This window comes from Patagioenas fasciata, chromosome 16 (genome assembly GCF_037038585.1).
Source record: "Patagioenas fasciata isolate bPatFas1 chromosome 16, bPatFas1.hap1, whole genome shotgun sequence".
Taxonomy (NCBI): domain Eukaryota; kingdom Metazoa; phylum Chordata; class Aves; order Columbiformes; family Columbidae; genus Patagioenas; species Patagioenas fasciata.
In genome coordinates, this window is record NC_092535.1 from 10,973,331 (window position 1) to 10,996,434 (window position 23,104).

Sequence of the window (23,104 nt, forward strand, 5' to 3'; positions counted from 1 at the left end):
TTACCTTATGCTGTTGTTGCTGGTGCTGCTTTCCTGTTCCCATCAAATCACATTCATTTCCATCCCGTGATTGCCATGTTGAATTTGTGCTGCCTTCACCCAACTAAAAAGTTAATTTCACCCACTCCCTGTGTGGTGTGATGCTGTGCAGTCTAACTTGCCTCACTTAGGTTGTTCTGAGAAACATTCCTTTTCGAAATTGAAGACACCTGCAATTCCACAGTGTTGGATCTGATTTGCCTGAGGATAGTATTGCTTTGAATTCCCAAAATGTGCTTCTATTTATAAGTGAAACCGAGTTGTCGTTTTTTGGTTGATCTGGGATCTATCACTATAAAAGTTACGGATATCACTTAGCTGCCTTGTGGCAGGAGGTACCTCACGGGTAAAAATGAACAGTATTACTTCAATTTGCCATTTAGCAATTCTGTACCAAATCTTTATTTCTATATGTAATTAACTATAGAAACTTATCCTAGCCCATATACATTTTTGAAGAACTGCAGTCATTAAAAAGGGTACCTGGTGAAGGGGAAACTGAAACCACAGCTTGACAGCATTACATGTGTTTTTGTGCCCTGGCTGACACTGGTGTGGCACAAGGGAGTTCAACTCATGCCACAAGGGCTACAGGGATAACAAATTAATATTTATAAAGTGTAGCAAATGTGCTTTAATTACCCTAATTGGCCTGCTGCGTTTCCAGTTATGGGAGAACTTTATTTCTGTTCAAGTGACATTTGCTTCTGGATTAGTTCCCACAGGCAAAGAGGAACTAAAAACCTGCTGGACAGGGCAGAAATGTCCCCTGATATTATGATCCTGCAGTTTCTCCACCATGCTTTTCACAGGGTTAATAGCATTTTTAATACCTATAGCGACTTCTAGGAAGTGTTGCAGAAGATATGAAATGCTGGAACATGACCAAGACCCAAACCAAAACCAACCACCACCACAATGAGCAAAAAGGGAGAAAGGTCTAGTTTTATTGTTACTTAATAGGTCAAACTCTGAACATGTTCAGTTTGGCAGCACAGGCAAAATTCTCTTTATTTGCGGTGTAGAAATGTATCTTTATTTGTGGTGTATGATTTTACATAGCGACTGACAGCTACCAAAGAAGAAATCCTGTCCCAAGGACTTGCACTCTAATGGTACAAGACAAGACAGAACGTACTCAGTGTTGAACCGATCCAGTGAAATACAAGTTTTGGATCTGAACTGGTCTTCACTTTCCTGTTTTTTGTACCATCATGTCTATGTTAGGAACACTGAGAGCATTAGTAATGCTGAAATGGGATTGGTAAGGTGCCACAGAGATCCTAAATGAGTGAGTGGGTCAATCTAGTGTCAAGCGTTTTTGGTTTTTACAATAGAGCTTTTGAAGGGTATTTTTGTTGACAGGGGTGACGTTCATCCGCTGTCATGAACTCTATTTTATGCCTGTCAAATCTTGCATAAGAAGCCAACAGAACTACTAACACAGAAAAAATGGCCCATATACTATTGTAGCAACTACTGATAGAGATGAAAATGGTGAGTAATGAATGTGAAAATGGTGAAACTCTGACACTGGGGCCAGAGGCAACTGGTCAGGACAGGGGTTAATGTCACTGACTCATGTGTGAGCAGGGATTGATGTCACAGTCTTCAAAGTCACATTTGTCACTTTTTTGTTGAATTTCTGATTAAATGCAGTCAATTAAATCTGGGTAGGTTTAGCATTATCCAGTCCAGTTTTCAGCCTGTTGCAAACCAAGAAAGCGATGTGAAATTTTGTAGCTTGGTGATGAGAAGTTCTTTTCCTCTTCTTTTAACTTACTGGTCTTTTTTCTTATCTAAGTGAAAAAAAACCGGTAATTGTATGGAACAGAACTATTTTACAATCAGGCATGAACTGCCAAGAACTGATATATTTGCGTTGTCTTGTTGTTTTGAACTGACCCTGACCATGAAGAAGCTGAGCTTTGTGAATCCAGATTCTTTACGCTGTTTCATGTTCCTTGGTCCCCACATACAGTGAATGGGATGTGGAAAGGACAAATACTGCAGAGTTTGTGCTGGTAGATATTGGTGGTGCTGTGCAATTGAAATGTAAGATTCCGATTAATCTATCCTAACACTGGCCATTTAATGTGACACCTGAATTGCGGATCTAGATTGTTCTAGGTTCCCTCTGTTAAAAAATAAAACCCAGAGGATCTGCCAGTGGTGATCCGGAGCTTTTGACAAGGCTGCTCCTTCACTAACTGCCTAAAATGAATTTTTACTCTGAGTCTCACCCTGTAGCCTTAAGGACTGTTAGAATGGAAAGCTTTTGCTCACAGAGATTCCTCTGAAACTCTGCTTTTAGTTACAGAGGAGAGCTATAGCAGTAGGAACGAGAACCTTCTACAGCAAAAATTATTGCTTTTGCATCATCCTGGATGCCCAGTTAGACTCTACCCACACGAGTCGGGAATGTATAGAGCAAGCCACTTTTCCTTCCCAGACATGCACCTGATGGTGTGTAAATCCATGATTCAGTTCTGCATGATGTTTTTTTAATTGTTTAATTGGACATTGCTAAAGACTCTGATTATTCAACACTACTAAAGCCCCTGACTGTGGAAATCTGGAGTATTGAATTACAGTGGGAAAAAATATAAAGGGACAAATGGAGACAATTCCGATATATTCTTTAAAAAGAAATTTCCCTGAGACCTTGAACTGGAATGAATGTTAGTGTAATACAAATTATCCCGACTCACCTTGCAAATGATGTTCTTTGATGTGCAGTTAGAGAATCCTTATGGCTCTGTCTTCATTTACCAGTGTTGCACTCACCAAGTGAAGTTTGTTGCTTTGATTATTGGTGTTGAGGAAGGAAGATGGACCAGGGAAAGATTTTGGAGAAAGTTATTTAATACACCACCTTACCTGGGAATTCTGGTTGTATCGAGGGACTTCTCTCTTTCTCAATCTCCACAGCTCCTTCCTGTTCTTTTTTGAATCTGTTAGAGTCTTTGGTTAAATGGTTCAAATATTTTAAAGTTATGTCTGAGTTCACTGTGATTATGGTTCTTGGGACAACAGGCAAGGAAGAGGTTTCCCTGTACAAGCTGCTGAATTGCTACCCAGGCTTTTCCGTACTGAGATCATTTTCTTTCCTAGGAAATGCTCTCTACCATAGCCAGGCTGCTTCAGCTCGCAGTGCTCATAGCCCAAATTCTCCCTATACCGACCCCGGGCTGTCAAACATGCCTACAGCACGTGTGATAGTCTTTCTATACCATAAGAAGCACATGAAAATGAAAGGAGAGCCTAACACTTTATTAATTAAAATTAATACAGCTACTGCTGTTTGGATTCATACTGTACATTTTACTGCGGTATACAGAGGATATATAAATAGCAATGCAACCCCATCTCTATTGGAGACATGCACCACTCCAGCCGTGGCAATTCAAACAATTCTTTTGGCTTCATAAAAGCAAAGGTGTTTTTATTGGAACTTTCTTGTTGACTGCACATGCTGTTAAAATGCAAAAAAGGAGCGATAGCTGACTTGGTAGCTGTCAGCTGTGTCACTGGAAACAGTCAGCTTTTGAATCAATCCATCATTTTAATGAATTTGACTAAAATTTAGATAATATACTGTAAAGAGGCATAATGATCTTAAGCCTCCAGCCTTCACAGTAAAAGCTGGAACACAGCATGTGGGTTTCATACTAATGTTGTGCTCTTAAGACATATAGCTGGATTTATTTAGCATAAGGACTACAGTATGTATTACCCCCTGTAAAACACAAGCAAGTTTGTTACAGCGATTCATAGTAAAACATGTTGATATGTTTACAAGTCATGTGTTGCCAAGTACTAAATTACATAGGGGTACATCCTGGATGGCTTATGTGTCCCTGGCTTATGCAGAACTTGCAACAGGCAAGATGCTTTCACAGGTTTGCTCAACCAGGTTTGGTTTGGTTTGTTATTTTTTTCTGGACAAGGACTTCAGAATCAAGCCACAATTATAACATAAAGGCATTGAGAAAATGGATGGATGCCCAACATTTATTAGCTAACGTAACATGGAAATAAGCTTAGGTTTTATTTGGTAAGTCTTGATTTCTCTTTATATTCACTTACAGCTTCTTATTTATGGCTCAGCCTGTCAAACACATTCTTAGATAAGCAACTGTTGCTCACAGGACTAATCTAATTACCAGTTCTTTTCATAATGAATGCTGACACAAAGGTAGAAGGATGTATAGCACTTGTGTCGGAGCCAATGTTACAGATGATCAAACAGTTTTGAAATCAAGAGTATTTTGGATGGAATATGTGTCCCCTTTTTTGTCACGATGTTCCTGGTTTTTGTCCTCTAATTAAAGCTGAAGAACAAGAGTGAAAAGCTGGTTACATTTGTAGCTCTGGCACATAATTAATTGCCAAGAGTTTAGACTGGCTAGTTTAGCACTCTGCAGTAATGCTCCATAGATACGTTTACCTATAGCAGGCTGAAGAATGCTGGAGCCCTAATTATTTGTGAAGTGCATTTTAAAAAGTTTTGGAATTATGCTTCAAGAACAAGCGTATCAGAATGCCTTCAAATTGTGTTCTATAGGCATGTGAAAAGAAAACCAGCGTGACATGGGTTTGGCCGAACAGCATTGGCTGAGGAACAATTCTACCTGTTTTGAAAGGACAGTGTTTGTGTCCTTGGCCTTAATTTAAATCCCAAAATGCACATTGTGCATTGTGGCATTTCTAGCAACCTGCTCCAGAAATGCTGATGAGCAGTAGTAGTTTTGAAAATCAGGATAGAGGAGCATTGGTGAATGCAACGGGAACTTCTAAATTTCCCTGGCTCTGAACTGTTAATATGTGAATTTATTTAAAAAAGAGGGGGAAAAAAGTGAAACTCTTAAGATCAGCTTTTCTTTACTCCTAAGCACACATGAAATCAAATGAGTTTATTTAACTTTTTCTTTTTCCTTAAAGTCTTCAGTTTTATTGCTGAGCTGTTATGCAAGCCAGTCTCATTCCCTCTAAAATAAACAGGTCTGTCATTAATCTCCATAGAAACTTGTGCCAGACCCCAGTGTCTCATTGACCCACGTGCTCCCACTGACTTCAGCAGGAGAACCCAGACCACGACACACGTGCAGATAAGGACTACACGGTTGTGTTCTGGGACCTTAACTGCTTTCTCATATGCTGTTTAAAATTTTCTCCCTTGCTATGATGTCTGTAATGATGGCAAAGGTATAGTTAATTAAGTCATAAGTTCCTCATGCTTGAGGACAGCAAAGTATAAATCTGCCAGTACTCCCCCCCCGCCATGACTCAAATGATATTTTCTTTTTTTCATCATTGGCAACTTCCCACGACCGTATATTTTCTGCTCCTTTTAAAGAACCAAATGCTGAATGTGAATGGGTTGCTGTAGTCAATTTGCCAAGTAATGGTAGGGTGTCCCCTGGAAACAGGCCTCTTTAATTCTGCTTCATATCTGGGGTAAAGTAAAAACATGGAAACAGATGGCAGGGAACAACTGGCATCTCATCGTGCATATTTCGTTTGATTTGCAGCTAGTCACCTCTCGATAAGAATATTAAACGCTATAAAACTTAACGACTTAGTCCCTGGGAATACCGCATTCAGTGACATGGGATCAACGCTGTAACTTGAATTAAATTTTGAAATTGGTGAGCTATGGGTATTTACATCTTTAGCAAGGTTATCACACGAACAGCTCAGTTCTTCTTTTCTGGTATGTTTAAGGCTGATTTACCAAGAAATACACAGTTGCTGTTGTGAATGACAAATCTTACTTAATGTTATTTTAAGAGCACAATGGGACAAGCATCTGTGGTTATTTCCATTACGCTCGAAGGCATTTTACTGGGAGAGAATTTAGCCATTAATTTTGTTGTATTTACATTATTCATATGCAGGAAGAACGAGAAAAACGGCAGCCTGTTTAATGATTATATACATTGTGATTTGGTTGGAAAAATGTGTATTACAAATGGCAAACCAGCCTGCCAAGTACACAATTATATGTTGCTCTTTTTTTCCTTTTTGTTAGAGAACTTTTAATTCCTAAGATCCCACTGTATGATCTCAGTGAAAGATCCATCCTATACATTATACTGGGAAGGGAAGGAGAAGCATCGTAACAGACTCCTTAAACCACACCGGTTCCTGGCTAATAGCTCCTTTTCTTCACTTTAATACGAGGGTTACCTTGGTAAAATGCTTCCAAAGCAAATTAAAAGGTGGAATCTGATACAGCAAAACATTACTTGACATCAGGAAAAATAGTAACTTAAATTTCATTCATTGTCCCTAGTCTCAGAAGAGATACTGGGGAATAAAATATCACTCCCTTGTGACGCATTGCTTATCTGAGACTTTGTTTTTAATAAGAACTGTGCTCTCCTGTACATTATTCTTTCCTGTTCTTGCTTTAGCTCAACGTAGGAGCGTGAGAACGTGTGGAAGATGGAGGTGACTGGAAACGCCATGAGGAGGATGCCGCTCAGTATGCTGCTCAATGCTACCACTTGGCCAGGAATGCTTCTGGGCACCATATCTCCGTAGCCGACCGTGGTCATGGTGATGACAGCCCACCAGTAGCACGCGGGGATGCTGGTGAACTCCTGCGAGTCTGCCATCTCGTTCTCAATGACGTACAGCAGCGGTGCGAACAGCGCGATGGCCACACAGAGGAAGAGCAGCAGGAGCCCGAACTCGCGGGTGCACCTGCGTGCCGTCAGCCCCAGCGTCTGCAGCCCCAGCGAGTGCCGGGCCAGCCGCATCACGTACAGAATCCTCAAGGCACGGAGAATACGGAGGACCAGACCTACTTTGTCCAGGTAGATGCTCCCGGAGCTGGGCTTTTTATAGCCCACTGAAGTGGTGTCTACTAGCAAAGTGATGTAGTAGGGCAGAATGGCTATTATGTCTATCAGGGTTAACGGTCTGCGCAAAAATGCAAACTTGCTCTTTGCCTGGATGAATCTTAGCAGGAACTCCAGGGAAAACCATGCCACACAGACAGACTCCACAATGAAAATATTGTAGCACATCTGGGAACACTCGCCCTGCAGGAAAGAGGAGGAGTTTGTAATCGGCACTGGATAATAACTATTTTAGTTGGTACGGTGACAGGAAGAGAGGTTTCTGTGTTGGTTTTTTTGTAAAACTCAAAATATTAAAGGAATTGAAGCTGTTGCCAAGGGGAAACACATTGGCAAATTGGAACACGTTGCATGCAAAACTTCGAAAAGAACTACTTATTCCACAGAATATATTGCTTACTAATTTCAGGCTTTCTAAATAGCAAATACAAAGTTTAACAAGGTAATATACAATTGTACAGAAGAATGCACACTAACAAGATTTTCTTCGGAGATAAAACTCAATACAGTTAGTTCTCTTACAAGTAACAGAGCACAGTAATGTAAGATTCGAAATATTCTTTGTTATTTTTCCCCCTCTAAAGATAGCTGCAAAATCCTCATTGAAATCAATACCAGCAGACCTTGTACTCGTTTTGCTCTTCCCAGCACATACCATTTTCCATCCTGAAAAGCTAACTTACCTTTTCCTCCTCCTCCCTCAGGTCAGGCATGGTGCTGATGGATAAGTTCACTGCTGTAATGGTTACAAATAAAACAGACAAACACGCAAACACCTTTCCAGGGAGGCCAGACTGGGGCCTTTCCACCATGTCTTGCAATTTTTTCATGCACAAACCGATTTTTGTCTCCTCCACTGTTTCACCTGTTGTTTCATTTTCTATGAGGTCATCCTCCCGTTCATTTATTTCTGTAAACTCCTCCATTTTTTGCAGATATCTCCTTTTACAACACCAGTCCAAGTTGTCTTCCTCAATTCCCCAGTAGAGCAGCTCCTCTTGGAAAGACAGCGCGCACATCTCACGCAAGAGCCGAAGTTTCCCGACCCGCAAAAAGGTCAGGATTGTCCTGAATGCTCCTGGATTGCGGTCGAAAAAGAATTCATTACATGTCACATCGTAATCGTCACAGATGTTTAGAATGTCGTCAAAATTGTTACAGAATTTGAGTTGTCCCAAACGTGTCAATGGGAATTCATCAAGCGTGGTCCACGGGAGCAAATACTTAATGCCCCCTACGTTTATAATAATATGATGCTTCCGATCATCAGGGTGAAAGCCTTTCAGGAGATCCTCTTGAGGGTGAATTAGCTTGGCTCTTTGGTAGAAGACTCCCTTAAGGGTTTCTGTTTCTGGAAAGAACGTGTGGTTGAAGGAAGTATCCGAAGCACAGCTCAGGGCACTATAGTCATAGTCGGAATTTTCTCCAGGTAGAAGAGTCATCTTGGAAGATAACTTCACATCACTTTGCTACTTCTGCAAGTGCCTTCTGGAACAAAAACCAGATATACAGGGTGAGTGAATGAGAGATTATTTCCAAGTTTGGAACAAATGTAGTGACTGGGGCTCAAAAACATTTATGGCTGATAAAAACAATTGGAAGAAAACAGCAGTGGCTGAGTGTGGTCAGAAGACCTTTCTGGTGAGAATGGGTTTGTCCAGTGGGGTAGAACTGACTCTGTCCCTTGTTCAGGAGCTCTGCTTGGCGTATTTGTCACACTGAGGGGCTTCTCCTCTCTCAGATGCAGAGGCCTTAGTTCCCAGTGAGTACAGAGGGAAACTGGGAATAATTCCTGCAGGATATTCCTGGTTCAGAATGGAATTATAAAAATTATGACAGTATCACATAAGAACCCAGAATTCAAGTGTGTTTTGTAGAAAAGGAAATAGCATATTTTTATTTAACTATTACACATAAAAATCTTGAGTATTTTAATACCCATAAAGTATATAGAAAGAATCAGAAGTCAATTATGTTGTAATTCAGTAAATACACACTTTTAAAAAAAAGTATAAGACTAATTTCTAAAAGGCCCTATGGAAACAATTTGGGGAAAAAAGCCCCACTTATATTGATGATCACATAAAAAGTTTGTATGAGTTTATATACATCTAATGACACGGCAACTCGCTTTTTATGGCCTCATTTACAAAAGGTTGCAAAGAAATACATGATTTCTACATGAACACTGGAATATTATTTCAGTTATAACTGACACTATACATACAGTAATAGGTCTTCATCCTTACAGTGGACTGAAGAGCAGCCGAGAGACAGGGTGACTGCCGGCACCTCTGGTTATAGGAAACCAAAGCATTCTTACAACGACTTTGAAAATTAAATGGCTATAAAAAGCAGGGACTAGAAATGCTACACTTTTTGCCTCTCTATCTCACTGCATTTTAGAAGTTGGACTGAAAGTCCGCTCATACAGAGGAGAGTTGTACAGCACTGCTTCTAGATGTTTCATCTGTACAGTCAGCTACAGCTTAATGTGTGGAGTTCCTGAGTTTCATTCAATAAGAATATTTATTTATTAAGTAGACTGTACAATAAATAGATCTAAGTTATGCACAAGTATTCTGGCTTTCTAACTTGAGGTCACAGGAAAGTAATAAATATTACACTTGATGGACTTTGGTAGCAGCACATAGTTTTGTTCTTTCCCTGGCTGTACTTACCTCCCCTTTATTCGCACTCTGGGGATACGTACCCCTGCTAGGGTGACTTCCTTAAACACAGAACTGTTGTTTGCAGAAGCTGGGGTTTATAAACCACATCAATAGTGTTGCATACCTATCATGGAAGAAAAACCCATGAATACACAACAGCAAAATACTTAAAATACACAGCTGCACTTCAGATTAAGAGCAATGGGCTTTCTTTGCTGCAAGGGGACTCTAAATGCTGTTTTCAGTAAAATCCTAACTTGGTCCTGCTCCAGCCTTCCCAGGGGGATTACTCTGACCAGAGCAGTTCTTACAAATGTGTGGCCTCGGTGAACTTTGCATAAAGTGGTATTTCCTGATTCTTCACCTGCAATCCTCTTTACTACAAAAGGAAACCAGTCATTTACTTACCTTCAGGGCATGTGGATAAAGAAAGCCCTACAGCAATATACAAGAATGGACAAGCCATGATTCAGATCTTCCAAGAGCTGTGGTACTATTTTGTGGCCTGAGGTAAGCCTTGTCATCTTCCTTCTGTCACAAGTGGGATCTCTATTGCTATTGTTAGTGACTTGAGAACAGCTATTTGGCAAGTAACCTGTTCTCCACGCCAAAATCTTAACTGTGTTTAGCTTTCGGTGCCTTATCACTACACACTTGCTTGTACTGCTGAGTTGCTCTGTCTTTCCTTCAGAGCTACGACTCTGGAAATCCCCATGGCAGGGGATGGACAATTCTGAAACTCCTCTGGAAGTAACAATGGACACAAACAATGACAAAATTCCACAGGCCTGCGCTCAAATAAACTTCCAATTGATTTTGGTTTGTCTCTTGCCTCAAGAAAGACTAAGCGAAGGCCTGCTAACATTAAAGGGGTTTTTTTTGTTGTTTTTTTTGGAAAGAACATTAACACAAAACATAATTGAATGAAAAAGTCACATTCTAGGAAATTCTAGCCAGTACCTTAATGACCTCAGAGCTGGTTTTCTGTTAAAGTGTTCCCAAGATACCATCCACAGAAGTAACGCTGCTGGGAGTTCAAGCTGCAGGTTTGATGTGAGAAAACAGGGCTACAGTTCCTTTTCTTAGAGCAACCATTGTTTTATTTAGAAACAAGTGTTTTCCCCTCTGCCTCAACTGTGTCAAAGCAGGGCTGGCCCGAAGAGAATAAAGATTATGACTGGTGTAAGACTATGGATACAACGGAGCTGTTAACCGTCTTCCCTTCTGTAATACCAGATGATGTTGGTTAGCAACAACTTATCCTCTGAATCTCAGCCAGGAAAAATGAGGAGGCAGCTCATCTCTGTCACTGGTTTGATCTCCCACCGCATCCATTGTTGACACAATGGGAAGAAATGGGGAGAGGGAAACGCAAATGTTCTGTGCATGTCAGACACACACTGTAACCCTGAGGCATCAACTGTGAAACTACAGAGCAAAGAAAGAAGCATTATTTTCACTTCCAGCTTCTCGACCTGTGCAAGACAATAAATTGTCAAATGTGTAACACACTGGATGACTGCAGTTACAAAAGGTGGCTCCTTCTTTTTCCATAACCAGAACTGGCAAGCCCACGGATCCCACGTCGGCAGCTATAGTATTTGATGCCGTACGTGCGTTATTTATATGTTCTTTGCCTCAGATACACATGGCATCATATCTAAGGAGGAAGAATAGGAGGAAATAAAGGACAATAGAAAAGATGGCCTGACTTGAAGGGATGGAAGAAGGAGAAAAATAACCCCATGCATTTCTCTGCATCTTTCTTGTTTTCCTTTGGAAGGTGCTTCTACAGAATGATGGTCAGTACTGCTTTAAGGTAGTAGAGATCCAGTTAATGGAAAGGTTTTTTTGATGTTGAGCTTAAAAACCAAGCAAACTGTTTTATGCATGCATTGCAGACTGATGAAGTTGGGAGACTGCTGTAAGAAATGTGTTAAGGATGGAAGACAACACACTGGAATATGAGGTCAGACAAACACATTAGCCTATAGCAACAATTTTCCAAACAATTAAACAAGTTGAACTTTGAGGATATGCTGGAACAGTAAAATCCTCAAATAAAACTGCTCTGGTTAAGTAAGGCAAATGGTAAAATCCCTTCTCATCTGAGATGGTATTCTGCCTTTTGAATACTTGGGAGTTAGTGAAGCCCACTTCATCTTTCCAGCTCCCCTGCTGATAATTTACTTTCATCTTGGGCAAATCACTTCTCTCTGAGCACTGTCTCCCATTTTGTTTGTAAGCTTATGGGGTAAGAACTGTCTCTTACTACATTATACAATCCTGATCATTGTTCTGGCTTCTAGAAACGATGGTAATACAGAATAAGTGGCCTATACCAAGGGTTCTTGGTGACTCTAAATGGTGTGAGAGGCACATGAAGCAAGATAAAACATCTTTTCAAAAATCTGTCTTGCAGAAGAGTATATTCTTATCCATTATGTCTGGTGAAGAAATGGAATTAGAAACCTGTACTGCCCTTACGTTCAGCTGAAATTCAGGAAGGGTGCCAGACTGCTAGACAATGGGGAAAGAATTACTAAAGATGCCCTTCTGAGGGAAAGAAATAGAAATCATGAGTAACATGCTAAAATTCCACTGCAAGTATCACTTCCCCCCCTCCAATGTCCTCTGCAGTGTTTTGAATTCTGCAGTGCATCTCTGATGTAATCAGAGCTCCTGCAAGGAGTCCTGCTACTGCTCTGTGATGCAGACAATTCAAAGTTGCGCCTGGATGATAACAAGCATGCAAGGAAGATGCGTAACTCCCCCCCTAGACTCTTCTATCAATTCCAGTGTCTGGAACTTCTCTCTGTTGCTTTTTACCATTTGTAAATTAAGTTAAAAAAAAAAAAGTTTCAGGTTTCAGTGCAGGTTGAATAGGAATACAGTGATTTTTTGGAAAGAATTCCAAAAGAAACTGCTTTAGAATTTAGTGATCCTTCCTCCTTTCTTCTTTCCTTAGCTAAAATAAGCAGTATTTTCAAGCAGTGTCAAATTCAGCTCTCTTCTGACACATGATTTCTGTGCTGTATCAACACTGCCAGGGTACCCCCTGAATTACTTGAAGCTATACTCATGCACCTCTTTACATAGTAAGAACCGATCTCAAACTTCAGCTCTGCTTGCAAAGTGAACCTCCAGCCAAATCAAACTGAAATTTATAAAGGTCAATGCATAATACGAAACAAAACTATCCTGAAAAACATATAAACAGAAAATATATGCTCATGTCCGTATACTGCTCTCGTTGATCTAAACAGTGTTATGCTTTCTGGCATCTTATGACAACCTACAAACTGAATTATGATAAATATGTTACTCAGTGTTTGGTTTTATAAAGCTGAGCCTTATTCTGCTGATAATAATCAGCAGTGAAACAACTTTGCAGATAACTTAAATCCCCAGGAGAATGTTCTGAAATACATTAGAACTAATAACTATGGTTATTATTCTGCTATGAAATATATTTCTGTCAACAAATTTTAATAAGTCACATTCAAAACGATCTCTTAAACATCTTTTTAAAAAGTAAAGGATTGGTCATTTATGTCATTTATTTATATTGATGCATATTTTACCACTGAAATGAAAAAAATACATAGTCACGAAGAGTTATTTTACTTGTGGCCTCATCCCCCCCGCCAAGTCTTTTTCAATGAAAAAAAAATCTGCCAGAAATACATTACCTATCAATAATAGTTAACTCGATTTATTAGTTGCCAGCAAACAGAAGTCAGTAAATAGATCGATATAAAAGCCATATCCTAATTATTTTTTAAATTAAAGCTATAAAGGACCTTCAGATTAGGCAAAGAGTAAATGTGAAACACAAGCCTCCGAGCTGCCCTGGGCAGACACCGGACTCGGGGAGAGGGAAAGCCGGGAAGGGGATGACCGAGCATCACAAACCGAGCCCGCTGGATCAGCCTCGCCCGCCGTGAGCCACCTCCGCGACAGGACAGCCGAGCGCCGGGACCGAGCCGCGCCGTCCGCTCCGCCCGCCGAGCGCCTCCCGCCGCCGGCAGCACGGGCAGCCCGGGGCCGCGAACAGATGACGGCACGGGGGAACAGTCCCTCTCTTCCATGCCTGCTGCGGGAGAAAACCTGTTGCTACAACCCGTGCACGGACTCGCACGACCCGCTGCCCCCTCCCCGCCATGCGCATCTCTCCGGGGGTGTGAGCGACATCCCAGGGGAACTCCCCCGGGCGGCCCCGGCCGGGCTCTGCCCCCGGGACGGGGCGATGCCCGCGGCTCCCCCGCCGCTGCCGCCTTCCCCGGGCACCCGCCGCCCCGAGCCGCTCCTGGAAGAAAAGTTCCCGGGAAACTTGCCTGCAAGTTGCCCGCGGCGCCGGGCAGCGAGCGCGGCAGCCGGGAGCCCCGTGCCGCGGGGTCGGCGGCGGCGCCGGGCCGTGCTCAGCGCGCTGCGCCGGCGCTGCGCGGGGCGGGGGCGGCCGCATGTGCGGGGCGGGCGGCCGCGGGCGGCGGGGCCCCGGCTCTCCGCATGGGGCGGCCGGCGGCGAGGAGGCGGGGGCCGCTCCACACCCCGCGGGAAGCCCGCGGCCCGCGCTGTGCGTGTGCGCGGCCGGCAGCGGAGGGTGGGCAGCGGGCTGCGCCGAGCGCTCCGCGCGAAATCGCAGCTCGCCCGCGGGCCCGGGCTGGGCTGCCGGCGGGGGAGGAGCTCCTGGCGCTCCCCTCCGCGATAAACGCTTCTCCCGAGGGGGAAGAGCGGGTTGGCACCGGGAGGGCGGCGGGCCGGGCCATGTTGTGCCCGCCCTGACGAGCCGCAGCCCGCTGCGCGCCCGCGGTGCTGGGGGTCAGGGAGGAGAAATCCGCCGCCCCTGCCCCGCCGGCAGCCCCAAGCGCAGCTCCGGGAGGGACTGGAAGCGGCGGGCTGCCCACAGGTGGCATCGCGGGCTGCTGTCGTCGCCAATAAAACTTCTGCTGCTTTGCCCGTTCCATGGTAATTTTATCTATTCGTTTATTTATTGTGAGAGAAGTGGCTTTAGAAGTGTCCATTAAAGCATAAATCGCAACATCTCTCTCGCCTTCAGTCCTCAGCAACTAAAAACTGGACAGCTAAAACTGTGCTTTATTCCTGTAGTGCCCTTGCATAGACAGCACACTGGTATTACTGATTGTCAGAGATTTGGAGATAATTTTGTATCTCTGCTTTTAAATGAAATTTGTTTCACAGCTCGGTGGAAGGTACTCTGTGTGGATTTAATCTCCGTTTTAAAGCAGTGAGTTAAATCTTGGTGCCAAGGTTAAGGAGAAACCAGTACCTTAAACTCTGTCACAGACTTTTAATCTGCTCCCATCCCGTGTGCTGTTGTCCCCCAGTGGGTAGGGAGATAATGGTGCTTTTGCCCTCTGACTTTTCTCACCTGCTTAGTCACTGGTCTGAGAGGGAATTTCCTGCAGATGAGCTCCTGCACCTCGATGCAGGATGGGGACAGTCACCTCTCAGCGCAGTGGGACAGGGACTGTCTCTTCTTATGAACATTGTGCACTCCAGCCAGAGCAGTGTGTGTGGGGGGCTCATTTCAAATGAGGTCCTTTGTTGCTATGGCAATACAAATGAAAAACCTATACTATGGTAATTTTAGCAAAATACCTCTTCTTTTTTTTTTTTTTCCTAAATTGGACTGTGGTTCAGAATTGTGTGGGCACACAGGAATAGTCATGCTTATATTCTTCAACCATAGTTGTTAAACAGCAGTTGTGCAGAGGGCTGGCAGTGACTGTGACTGTGGGCAACTTGCGTTTCTTTTCCCCTGATATTGCTTATGATTTTTATTTGACTTTGTGAAGGTTTCTTAGCACAGCTCTCAGTGTTTATCTGCAGAAGGGAGGTAACTGGTTTTACTGACCGCAGTGCCTTTTATAAAGAGTTTTGACTTTTGTGTAATAGTCTGTAATAATCTTGTTAATGAAAGCCTGTATTTAAAAGCCTTTGTTGATAATTGCTGTCAAAGAGGAAGGACACATCAAGTAAGGTCTCCCAGGGAATTATCTAAGGACAGCTTTGGTCAGTGTATTCTGTATAACTTGGGTGATGGAATGGAGGGCATTTTTACATTTGCAGTGATTCCAACCACGGAATGCAAGGCTGAGATTTAAAATGACCCTGATATACTGCAGACCCGGTCTGAACTCCACACAATCAAATTCTAGAAGAAAAATTATGTAGTATGCCACATAGAAAGGAGTATCGTATGTCAACTGAGGACTATTAGTTAGGTAAAAATACTGCGGAAGAGAATCTTGGGGCTATTGTGAATTGTAGACTGAGCAGTGCTGCAAAATAGCCCTGTTGCTCTGAGTTCTTGTAACAGGAGAATCATCTGTAAGACATTGGAGAGCGTTATTTCTGTTCCATTTAGCACTAGTCGGGCTTGGCTGAACCACTCTTTCCAGTTCCAAGCATTGCACTTACTCTCGAAGAAAGATGTAGGCAAACAAGACAAGAGAATAGCAACAAAAACTGTAAGAGGCCTAGGAAATGTTAGCTATGAGGAAAAAATGTAACTTATTTGTTCTGGGACAGAAAACACAATGTAAGGACAGGACAACTGTCTTTAAATGTGTAAATACATTTGTAAAGATGACAGTAAACAGTTGTTCTGTGACCACCAATGGTAGGATGAAAAGCAATTTACTAAAGTGCAATTAGGGAGATTACTTTTGATATCAGGAAACAAACAAACAAACCAGACAGTACTATTACTGTGAGTAGCTGGAACCTAAGGAGGTTGTAAATCTGTTCAGTGAGGATGTAAATAAGAGGTTAGATAAACAGCTATCAGGACTGGCTGTAGCACAGATGACCGTGCCTCAGGGCAGGGGACAGTTTCAGTGATCTTCTGAGACATTGACCAGCCCATATTTCTATGATTTCTGATTGCTCAACATGCTACACCTGTCCTTTTGGGAAGAGGCACAGCAGTATGGCACCAAAGGAGAACTCATCACCACCCCATATGATTAATGCAGTGTTTTCACTATTAAATCACACTGGACTATGCTATTTAGATCAGGATGTCATCAACATCAGGAGACCAAGAGCAGCTCAGAGAGATGGAGAACGGAATTATCCATTGCAAGTAAGCAGTTTTCAAATGCTGTTTTGAGCAATAATGACTGAGAATCGTTACTACTCGATAGCCAGTGGAAATATAAATGTCCTGCAACTTGCTTAGTACTTGCTGTAGAAATTACCACCTCATTTGGATACTTGGTTGGCAGATTCAGGGGAGGTCAAGGACCTCATTGACATTGGTATGAGAAATAAAAGTCAGGTGTGAGATCGCTGGCTGCAGTCAACGTTAAAGCTGTTGTGGTAGATGATCTCTGCTCTTCAGCTGTGTCTTACCTGCATCCTTCACGAGTGCAGAATTCATGTGAAAAACAAAAGTGATACATGCCCTTGAAGAGAACAAGTCTTGTGCTGGCAGTTTTTCTCTAGTGATAAGCTGACTACATGGTGAACGTAGTGAGGATTCCCAGAGTAAATCTACTACTTTGCGCTCCTTGAGGAATCAGCGTTGCTGCAGAGAAAAATTTTAATCCCACTTTCATTACTTTTGCAGCCTGTGGCTTCTGTTCCTTCGATTGTTGACATTGAAATCCTGTTCTATCGTTCCTCTGGCTCTTGCAGATAATTCCAGCATCATTCTGCAGTCAGGAGCAGCACTGCCAGCAAAACAAGGTATTTCAACTTCACAGCACCTTTCACCTCTCCCCTTCCAAACACAGCAAGAGGCTAAGTTAATTTCTTATAAAACAGAACTTAAATATCTACCTGGCTGAAAGGTGAGAATTTTCAAAACCAAGCTACAGACCAAGGATTATTCACAGAACTTATTCATCAGAAAATTTCAACTAATGAATACATTATAAAAATGCCATCTGTTTGAGGAAAAACTCTGTAAACAGAGATAGAAGCAGAACTCATTGAATAAATTATGGTTGGCAAATTATTCACCTGGTCTTAGAAAACTTAATGCTGTTGTCTTTTAAGGATACGAGATAACGTACATGCAAAATGTTAGGCTGAAAGTGGATACCACAGACTACTGTTCAAAAAGGCCTCAAAAAAAGAACATGACAAAACCCATGATGCCATCTGCCGTGTGCCAGTTGTTTTCTCACACTCAGCAAGGTAATTCCTTTGAGAAGACGGAAATCTGTCCCTTTATTTCTGTTTATACCCAGATCCATCTGTACCTTGATTTCTGCTATTATAGGAAGAAAATGGTAGCCATACTTAGGATTTTGGTACTGGGTACAGACTGAAGGGGAGTGAGAGTGCAACCACTTAGTCATTAGTTCCATCCACAGGAAAGGAAGCTGCAGGCATTTGTCATCTTCAGCTCTATCAGCCCTTTAAATGTGACAGTCCTACTGGGAAAGAAGAGCTTTCAGTGGCTACAGATGAAGATAATGATCATGGCTTGCTCTGAAATTCTCGAGCTGTGGGCACTAGTGGGGCCTCTTGGTTCACTCTATGCAACAGTTCATCTGCTTTCAGACAACAGCTGTTGTTTGATGGGATGCTGGGCAGGGTAGTATCCAGCAGCTCTCCCAAAAAGGACTTGCAGGTCTTGGGAGACCACAAGCTGAACACAAGCCAGCAATGTGCCCTGGTAGTGAAGAAGGTCAACAGCATCCTGGGATGTAGCAACAGGAGCTCAGCCAGCAGGTCAAGAGATGTGATTACTTGCCTTTCTCATTAGATGACTTCTGGAATACTGCATCCAGTTTTGGACACTGAGGACAGGAAAAACAGGAGTGTGTTCAACAGAGAGACTCCAAGATGGTCAGTGGATGGAGTACTTGTTCTGCTGAGAGACTGAGGGAGCTGGGCTTGGCCATCATGGAGAAGAGCAGGCTTCAGGGAGACCTAATAGATTCTAATATCAACAATAAGGTTATCAGAAAGAAAGAACCAGACTCTTCATAGTGGTGCATGGCAGGAAGACAAGAGACAACAGATATAAATTGAATCAAGAGGGTAAGGAAAAACTTATGTCCCATGAGGACAGCCAAGCAGTGGAACATCTCAGAGCACTTGTGGTATCTCCATCTGCGGAGGTTTTGAAAGCCAAGCCCCCAAGTCTACTCTCACAGCTCACCCTGCCATGTGCAGGAGGCTGGACTCATGGCATCTCCTCCAGCCTGAATGATTCTGTTTTGATGGGAATTGCTGTTTGAAATACTACTGCCATTGTCAGCTTCCCCTGAGGAGCTCAGGGTGACCACTGTGAGGGGACATCTGTCCCTCCAGGTACACAGATTGCATGCTGGCTGCAGGCAGACCCAGTTCTCAGTGCACAGTGATACATTTCTTTGCCAATTTATGGCCTATGTGGGCATTTTTGTTGCTTGCTTTTCTCGTGTGTTTTTTTGTGAATATCTCCATTACTCTTTATACAGTGCTTCTGTAGCGCACCTTCGCATGGATAAAGCCTCCAAACGTGTCCCTGAGTTTTATTACAAATAACCCAATTAAAATAGCAATTTGTCGTTTGCTGGAATTCACAAAGGGCCTTAGATCCAAAAGTGTTACATTACAGGTTTGCAGTAGCAGAGGACTAGACTCAGGAATGCACACTTGTGTATTTCTGTGCTCCTTACATCTCACACTCCCTTCTTCCACTGGAAGTCTTCGTTGTGGCTACGAAAGATGATCCACATGCTTTCTCCACGCCCTGGTTTGGGACACGTCCCTCCCAGCCATGCAGATGCACACTTGCATTGGAGTATTGCTGCTCTCTGCTGCAGTTCCCTGCTGAAGGGCTCTGCCAGCTGGAAGAAATAGGCTAAAAGCCTCAGAACCACTGTTCCAAGCATTTCAGAGCTCTCAGTGCAGCTCTGCTCCAGCTCATGGAGCAGCTAAGCCCTGGTCTCCGCTGCAGCAGTGCGTTTGGTTTTGGTGCCTTTTTCCAAGGGATGCTAAAGACTTCTGCACCTGCCTTTCTTGGTGTAAATGTGTCGGTTTAATCACCTTACGCTCCTTTTATTGCCAGCTGAGATGCATTTGAGCAAATGTGGTTACTCACCTTAAGATACACAAATAAACTGTGTCTGTCTCCGTGGGTGACTCAGGGCTCAGTTCACTCTAAGAGGAATCTGAGGTAATTCTGGCATTGATGCCCACATCAGTGGTCGGAGAGCTCCCACCTGGAATCACCTGCATTAGGTCGCAGAGGGTCTGTACAAGATAGAGGATTAAATTTAGACACCTTCCTCTCATCTTCAGTCATTAAACGTATCCCCAGACACTCATCATTTGGAGCAGAGCTTTCCTTTAGTGTTATTGCTTGTACAGTTTTCTGTGAGTTTTGTGTTTGTGCCTGTACATGGGCAGACAAGGCTTTTCTACTGCTCTGCTTCCTTTTGTTCTTGCTGAAAATGTTTGGGAGAACTGCACGAGCTTCTGCGTGTCTGCATCGTGTTAGTCGTGGCGTTGAAGGAGTGAAGAGTAACACATACTTTCTCCATCTGCAGCTCTGTAGATGTTACGTTTATGTTTGCAAGGTGGCCGCTGTGACTAAAATTAATTCACAAACACTTGAAATTTTACTCCAGTACCTCGCGCTGCCAGCCTCCCCCATATCCTTGCTGCAGATACACTGATAAATGTTCTGAGCACTCCTTTGGCTGAGAGTGTGTGCCGTACCTGTGGTCTGCTGTGCTGAAAAACTGAAGGTTTCTGAGTAGGATACATTGGTGGGTGTAAAACCAGAATCAACATAAACTTCTCCTCTACAAAGTAAGTAGGAAATGGAGAGAATCTGAAACTGGAAAAGAGAAAGAAGTCGGGAACGCACTTGTGCAGAAAACTCCTTTTAATTGAAACAAGTAGAGTTGCATGGACGTACTTGAACAGCCTCACAGGGATTTAGTTTGGCCTGTGCAACGTATGTTCCTAAACTTACTGATATGTCTCGAGTGCTTGGCTGTGCAGCCCTCTACTCCGATTCAGGTTTCATCCAACCTTGGAAAATCCCGTAATTGCATGAGTGAGGAGAGGAACATCTGCATGCATATATTTTCCATCACTTCTGCCTAATCTGAATGTGTGGCTAGCACTCTAGCAAGGGCTAAACAGCAGAATTTCTGCGTGCAGATGACTCTCATCACTTTGAATTCCTTTTCAGCTTAGACGTGCAACTGTAACTGTGTGGACTATAATCAGATAACCAGGTTTAAAAATATTTATATTACAAAGGGTTTGGTAAAATGCAGTACTTCAGCTGTGTTCAAATAATTAACTTATATCGTGTACCGACAAGACCAGCAGAAGTGTTTACAGGAGAGGAAGACTCTTGGGCTGAAATGAGTTTCAGGGAACTGCTGCACTGAAACTATCAGAGACAGTGTATTATTTATCACGGCTCTGGCGGACTTCCAAAAACATATCACTTTTTTTTCAGATTGCTGAACTGAAAGAGCCTTGCAGGGATCTGAGAAATGCCTTTCTAAGCACGCGCTTAAGCATCAGTATTGTTCATCTCTATGAGTAAGAATGGATAATGCCTCTAAATACTTTGTTACTGCATCTGCCTCAGGTTAGTCAAAGAAAATCATCATTTCTATGTGCAGGCACTGAAAAAAATGTGGGTGTATTCAGGTAGTTTACATGTGAGCCTAGGAATGTGTTTTTGAACCTAACTAATGCAAATACGAGTTCTACTGGGCAATTCCCAATAAGCGTCAGAGCATTGTAGGCCTTGCTGGTGTGGACATCAGGTTGGTAAGTTTGGGTTCCAACTGCCCACACCTGTGCTTTGTCCAGGGAGTCAGAGCTCACTGCAGGGGCTGGGAAAGACTCGGCATCCAGCTCCGCTGGGCTCCCACAGCAGCACGCGACCAGGGCTGTCAGCGCACCGCTCATCTTCATCCGCACGCCTGTTTGCAGTTCACTCCTTTTGGGCAAAGTATAGCAGGAAAAACGCACATGCCAGCTTTGTAACAAGCAGAGCAACCCACAGGCAGCAAAGAGCAAAGCGATGCACACTCCCTGCCTTCCTTGCACCTTCACCCATGAAGATTTTTAGGCCGAGAACAGGCTCTGAAGAGAGCACAAGAATGGCCAGGACAGAAGACGGTATCTTCTCCAAAATAATAATGTCTCTTCTCACTGCCGGTTTTCCTCTCTATTGGATAAACTCAGAGCTAAACGTCCATATTCCTCTCCTTTATTTCTCTAGGGCTAGTTTTTTGGCTTTACTTTACAGTGAAATTCCAGGGTGTCAGACTCCAAGCCCCCTGCAAGGAAAGTGGACAAATCTGGGGTCAGCTGTTCCCTTCTGTGTTTCAATTTGAATGGGAGTCTCTGAAATTAACAACCTCTTACTGTCAGCCCTTTTGAATTTCTGTGTGTTGTGGGCAGGAAAAGGAAATAGTACTTTCAAACCAGAACCTGTGGTGTAAAACGCTTCGAGGGAGAGAGAGTCCTTAATGCCCAACTAAATTTACTGGTTGTTCCCTGATGATAGATTCCTCAAACTGTCAAAATGTTACCAGAAGTGACCAGATACACAATTTTCAGACATGTGCTTCTGTTCAAAGACATAGTTAAGAATATGAGATGAACTTCCATTACATTTATTTTTCTAGCTCAGTCAATTTTTAATACTCATGATACATTCAGTGAATGTGAAATAATTATCTTAGTCATAATACATTTGATTCATACAATGATATATTTTGTGTTGCAGTTTTTAAAATGATTTTGACAGTATAAAAGAAACAAAAATTATTGGCCAACAACCATCATGCATGACTACTGTAACTGCTGTTACAAAAACCTGTGGGTACATAGTACAATTGACACGATTTACATTTAAGTATTGCTGCAAGTAAGCACAGTATTTAATAAAGGCCTAATCCTTGCATTTCTCATCCAGAGGAACCTCATCCTTTTAGATTTTACCCAGTAAATTAGAACCTGGGGAATCTGTATTAAGTGAGCAGGTCACTGGTAGGAGTGGGTGTATCTTTGGGCCCACGCAAGGCAGCGATGGGTATTAAATAGCAAAGCAAAGTACATGTTTGCCGCTGGAAATTTTCCCTTTAGAAAGGGAGCCATCTGGAGAATAAACTGTAAAACAGACCCTGAATGAACTCCCAGGCTTAGTGGGACTTGTAGATAATTCCGTATGTAGCAGAGTTGTCCCTCTAATTATAGTCCCAAATAATAGTGAAAGTATCTGACTGGTCATTTGCACAGGAATTTACCATCTCTGCGTGCACAAGAGGTCACTTCGATGCCAGTGTGCAAACTTCCAGTGCGCTTATTTCTTGCACGCAGTTGTGAAAACAAGATTCTTGCCTATTGGTTTTGCTGGTCACAACCAGCATCTTGCTGTTTCTTTGTGTCGGTGCTCTGCTTGTTAAATCCATCAGTGCCCGAATGGCTGTTTGAATACGTTTGAAGCTGTGCTGTGCAGTTTTGATTAGAAGAGTTTATCAGTGGGTGAAGGAAAAAAAAGAAAAGATAATTATTTGA

General features: G+C 42.8%; 1 protein-coding gene across 2 annotated transcripts; it reads right to left on the reverse strand.

The window, feature by feature from the left end:
* Positions 1 to 3,291: 3,291 nt before the first annotated feature.
* KCNG1 (potassium voltage-gated channel modifier subfamily G member 1) lies at positions 3,292 to 14,028 on the reverse strand. 2 transcript variants are annotated; one of them, XM_065849875.2, is made up of 5 exons: positions 13,918 to 14,028; positions 13,496 to 13,673; positions 9,622 to 9,704; positions 7,592 to 8,396; positions 3,292 to 7,091 (listed from the first exon to the last, which is right to left on the reverse strand). In XM_065849875.2, exons 4-5 carry the CDS (start codon positions 8,348 to 8,350, stop codon positions 6,321 to 6,323), a joined length of 1,530 nt encoding a protein of 509 aa, XP_065705947.2. In that variant the 5' UTR covers positions 8,351 to 8,396; positions 9,622 to 9,704; positions 13,496 to 13,673; positions 13,918 to 14,028; the 3' UTR covers positions 3,292 to 6,320. The 2 variants fall into 2 exon arrangements, with proteins under 2 accessions (XP_065705947.2, XP_065705946.2); XM_065849874.2 differs by having other exon boundaries at positions 9,590 to 9,704.
* Positions 14,029 to 23,104: the final 9,076 nt, after the last annotated feature.

Bases quoted from the DNA above. Each gene is read 5' to 3' on its own strand.
- KCNG1 (XM_065849875.2), bottom strand. From the start codon at position 8,350: ATGACTCTTCTACCTGGAGAAAATTCCGACTATGACTATAGTGCCCTG. The intron at 7,092-7,591 runs GTAAGTTAGCTT...TCTTTCCTGCAG, and splicing joins TGAGGGAGGAGGAGGAAAAG to GGCGAGTGTTCCCAGATGTG.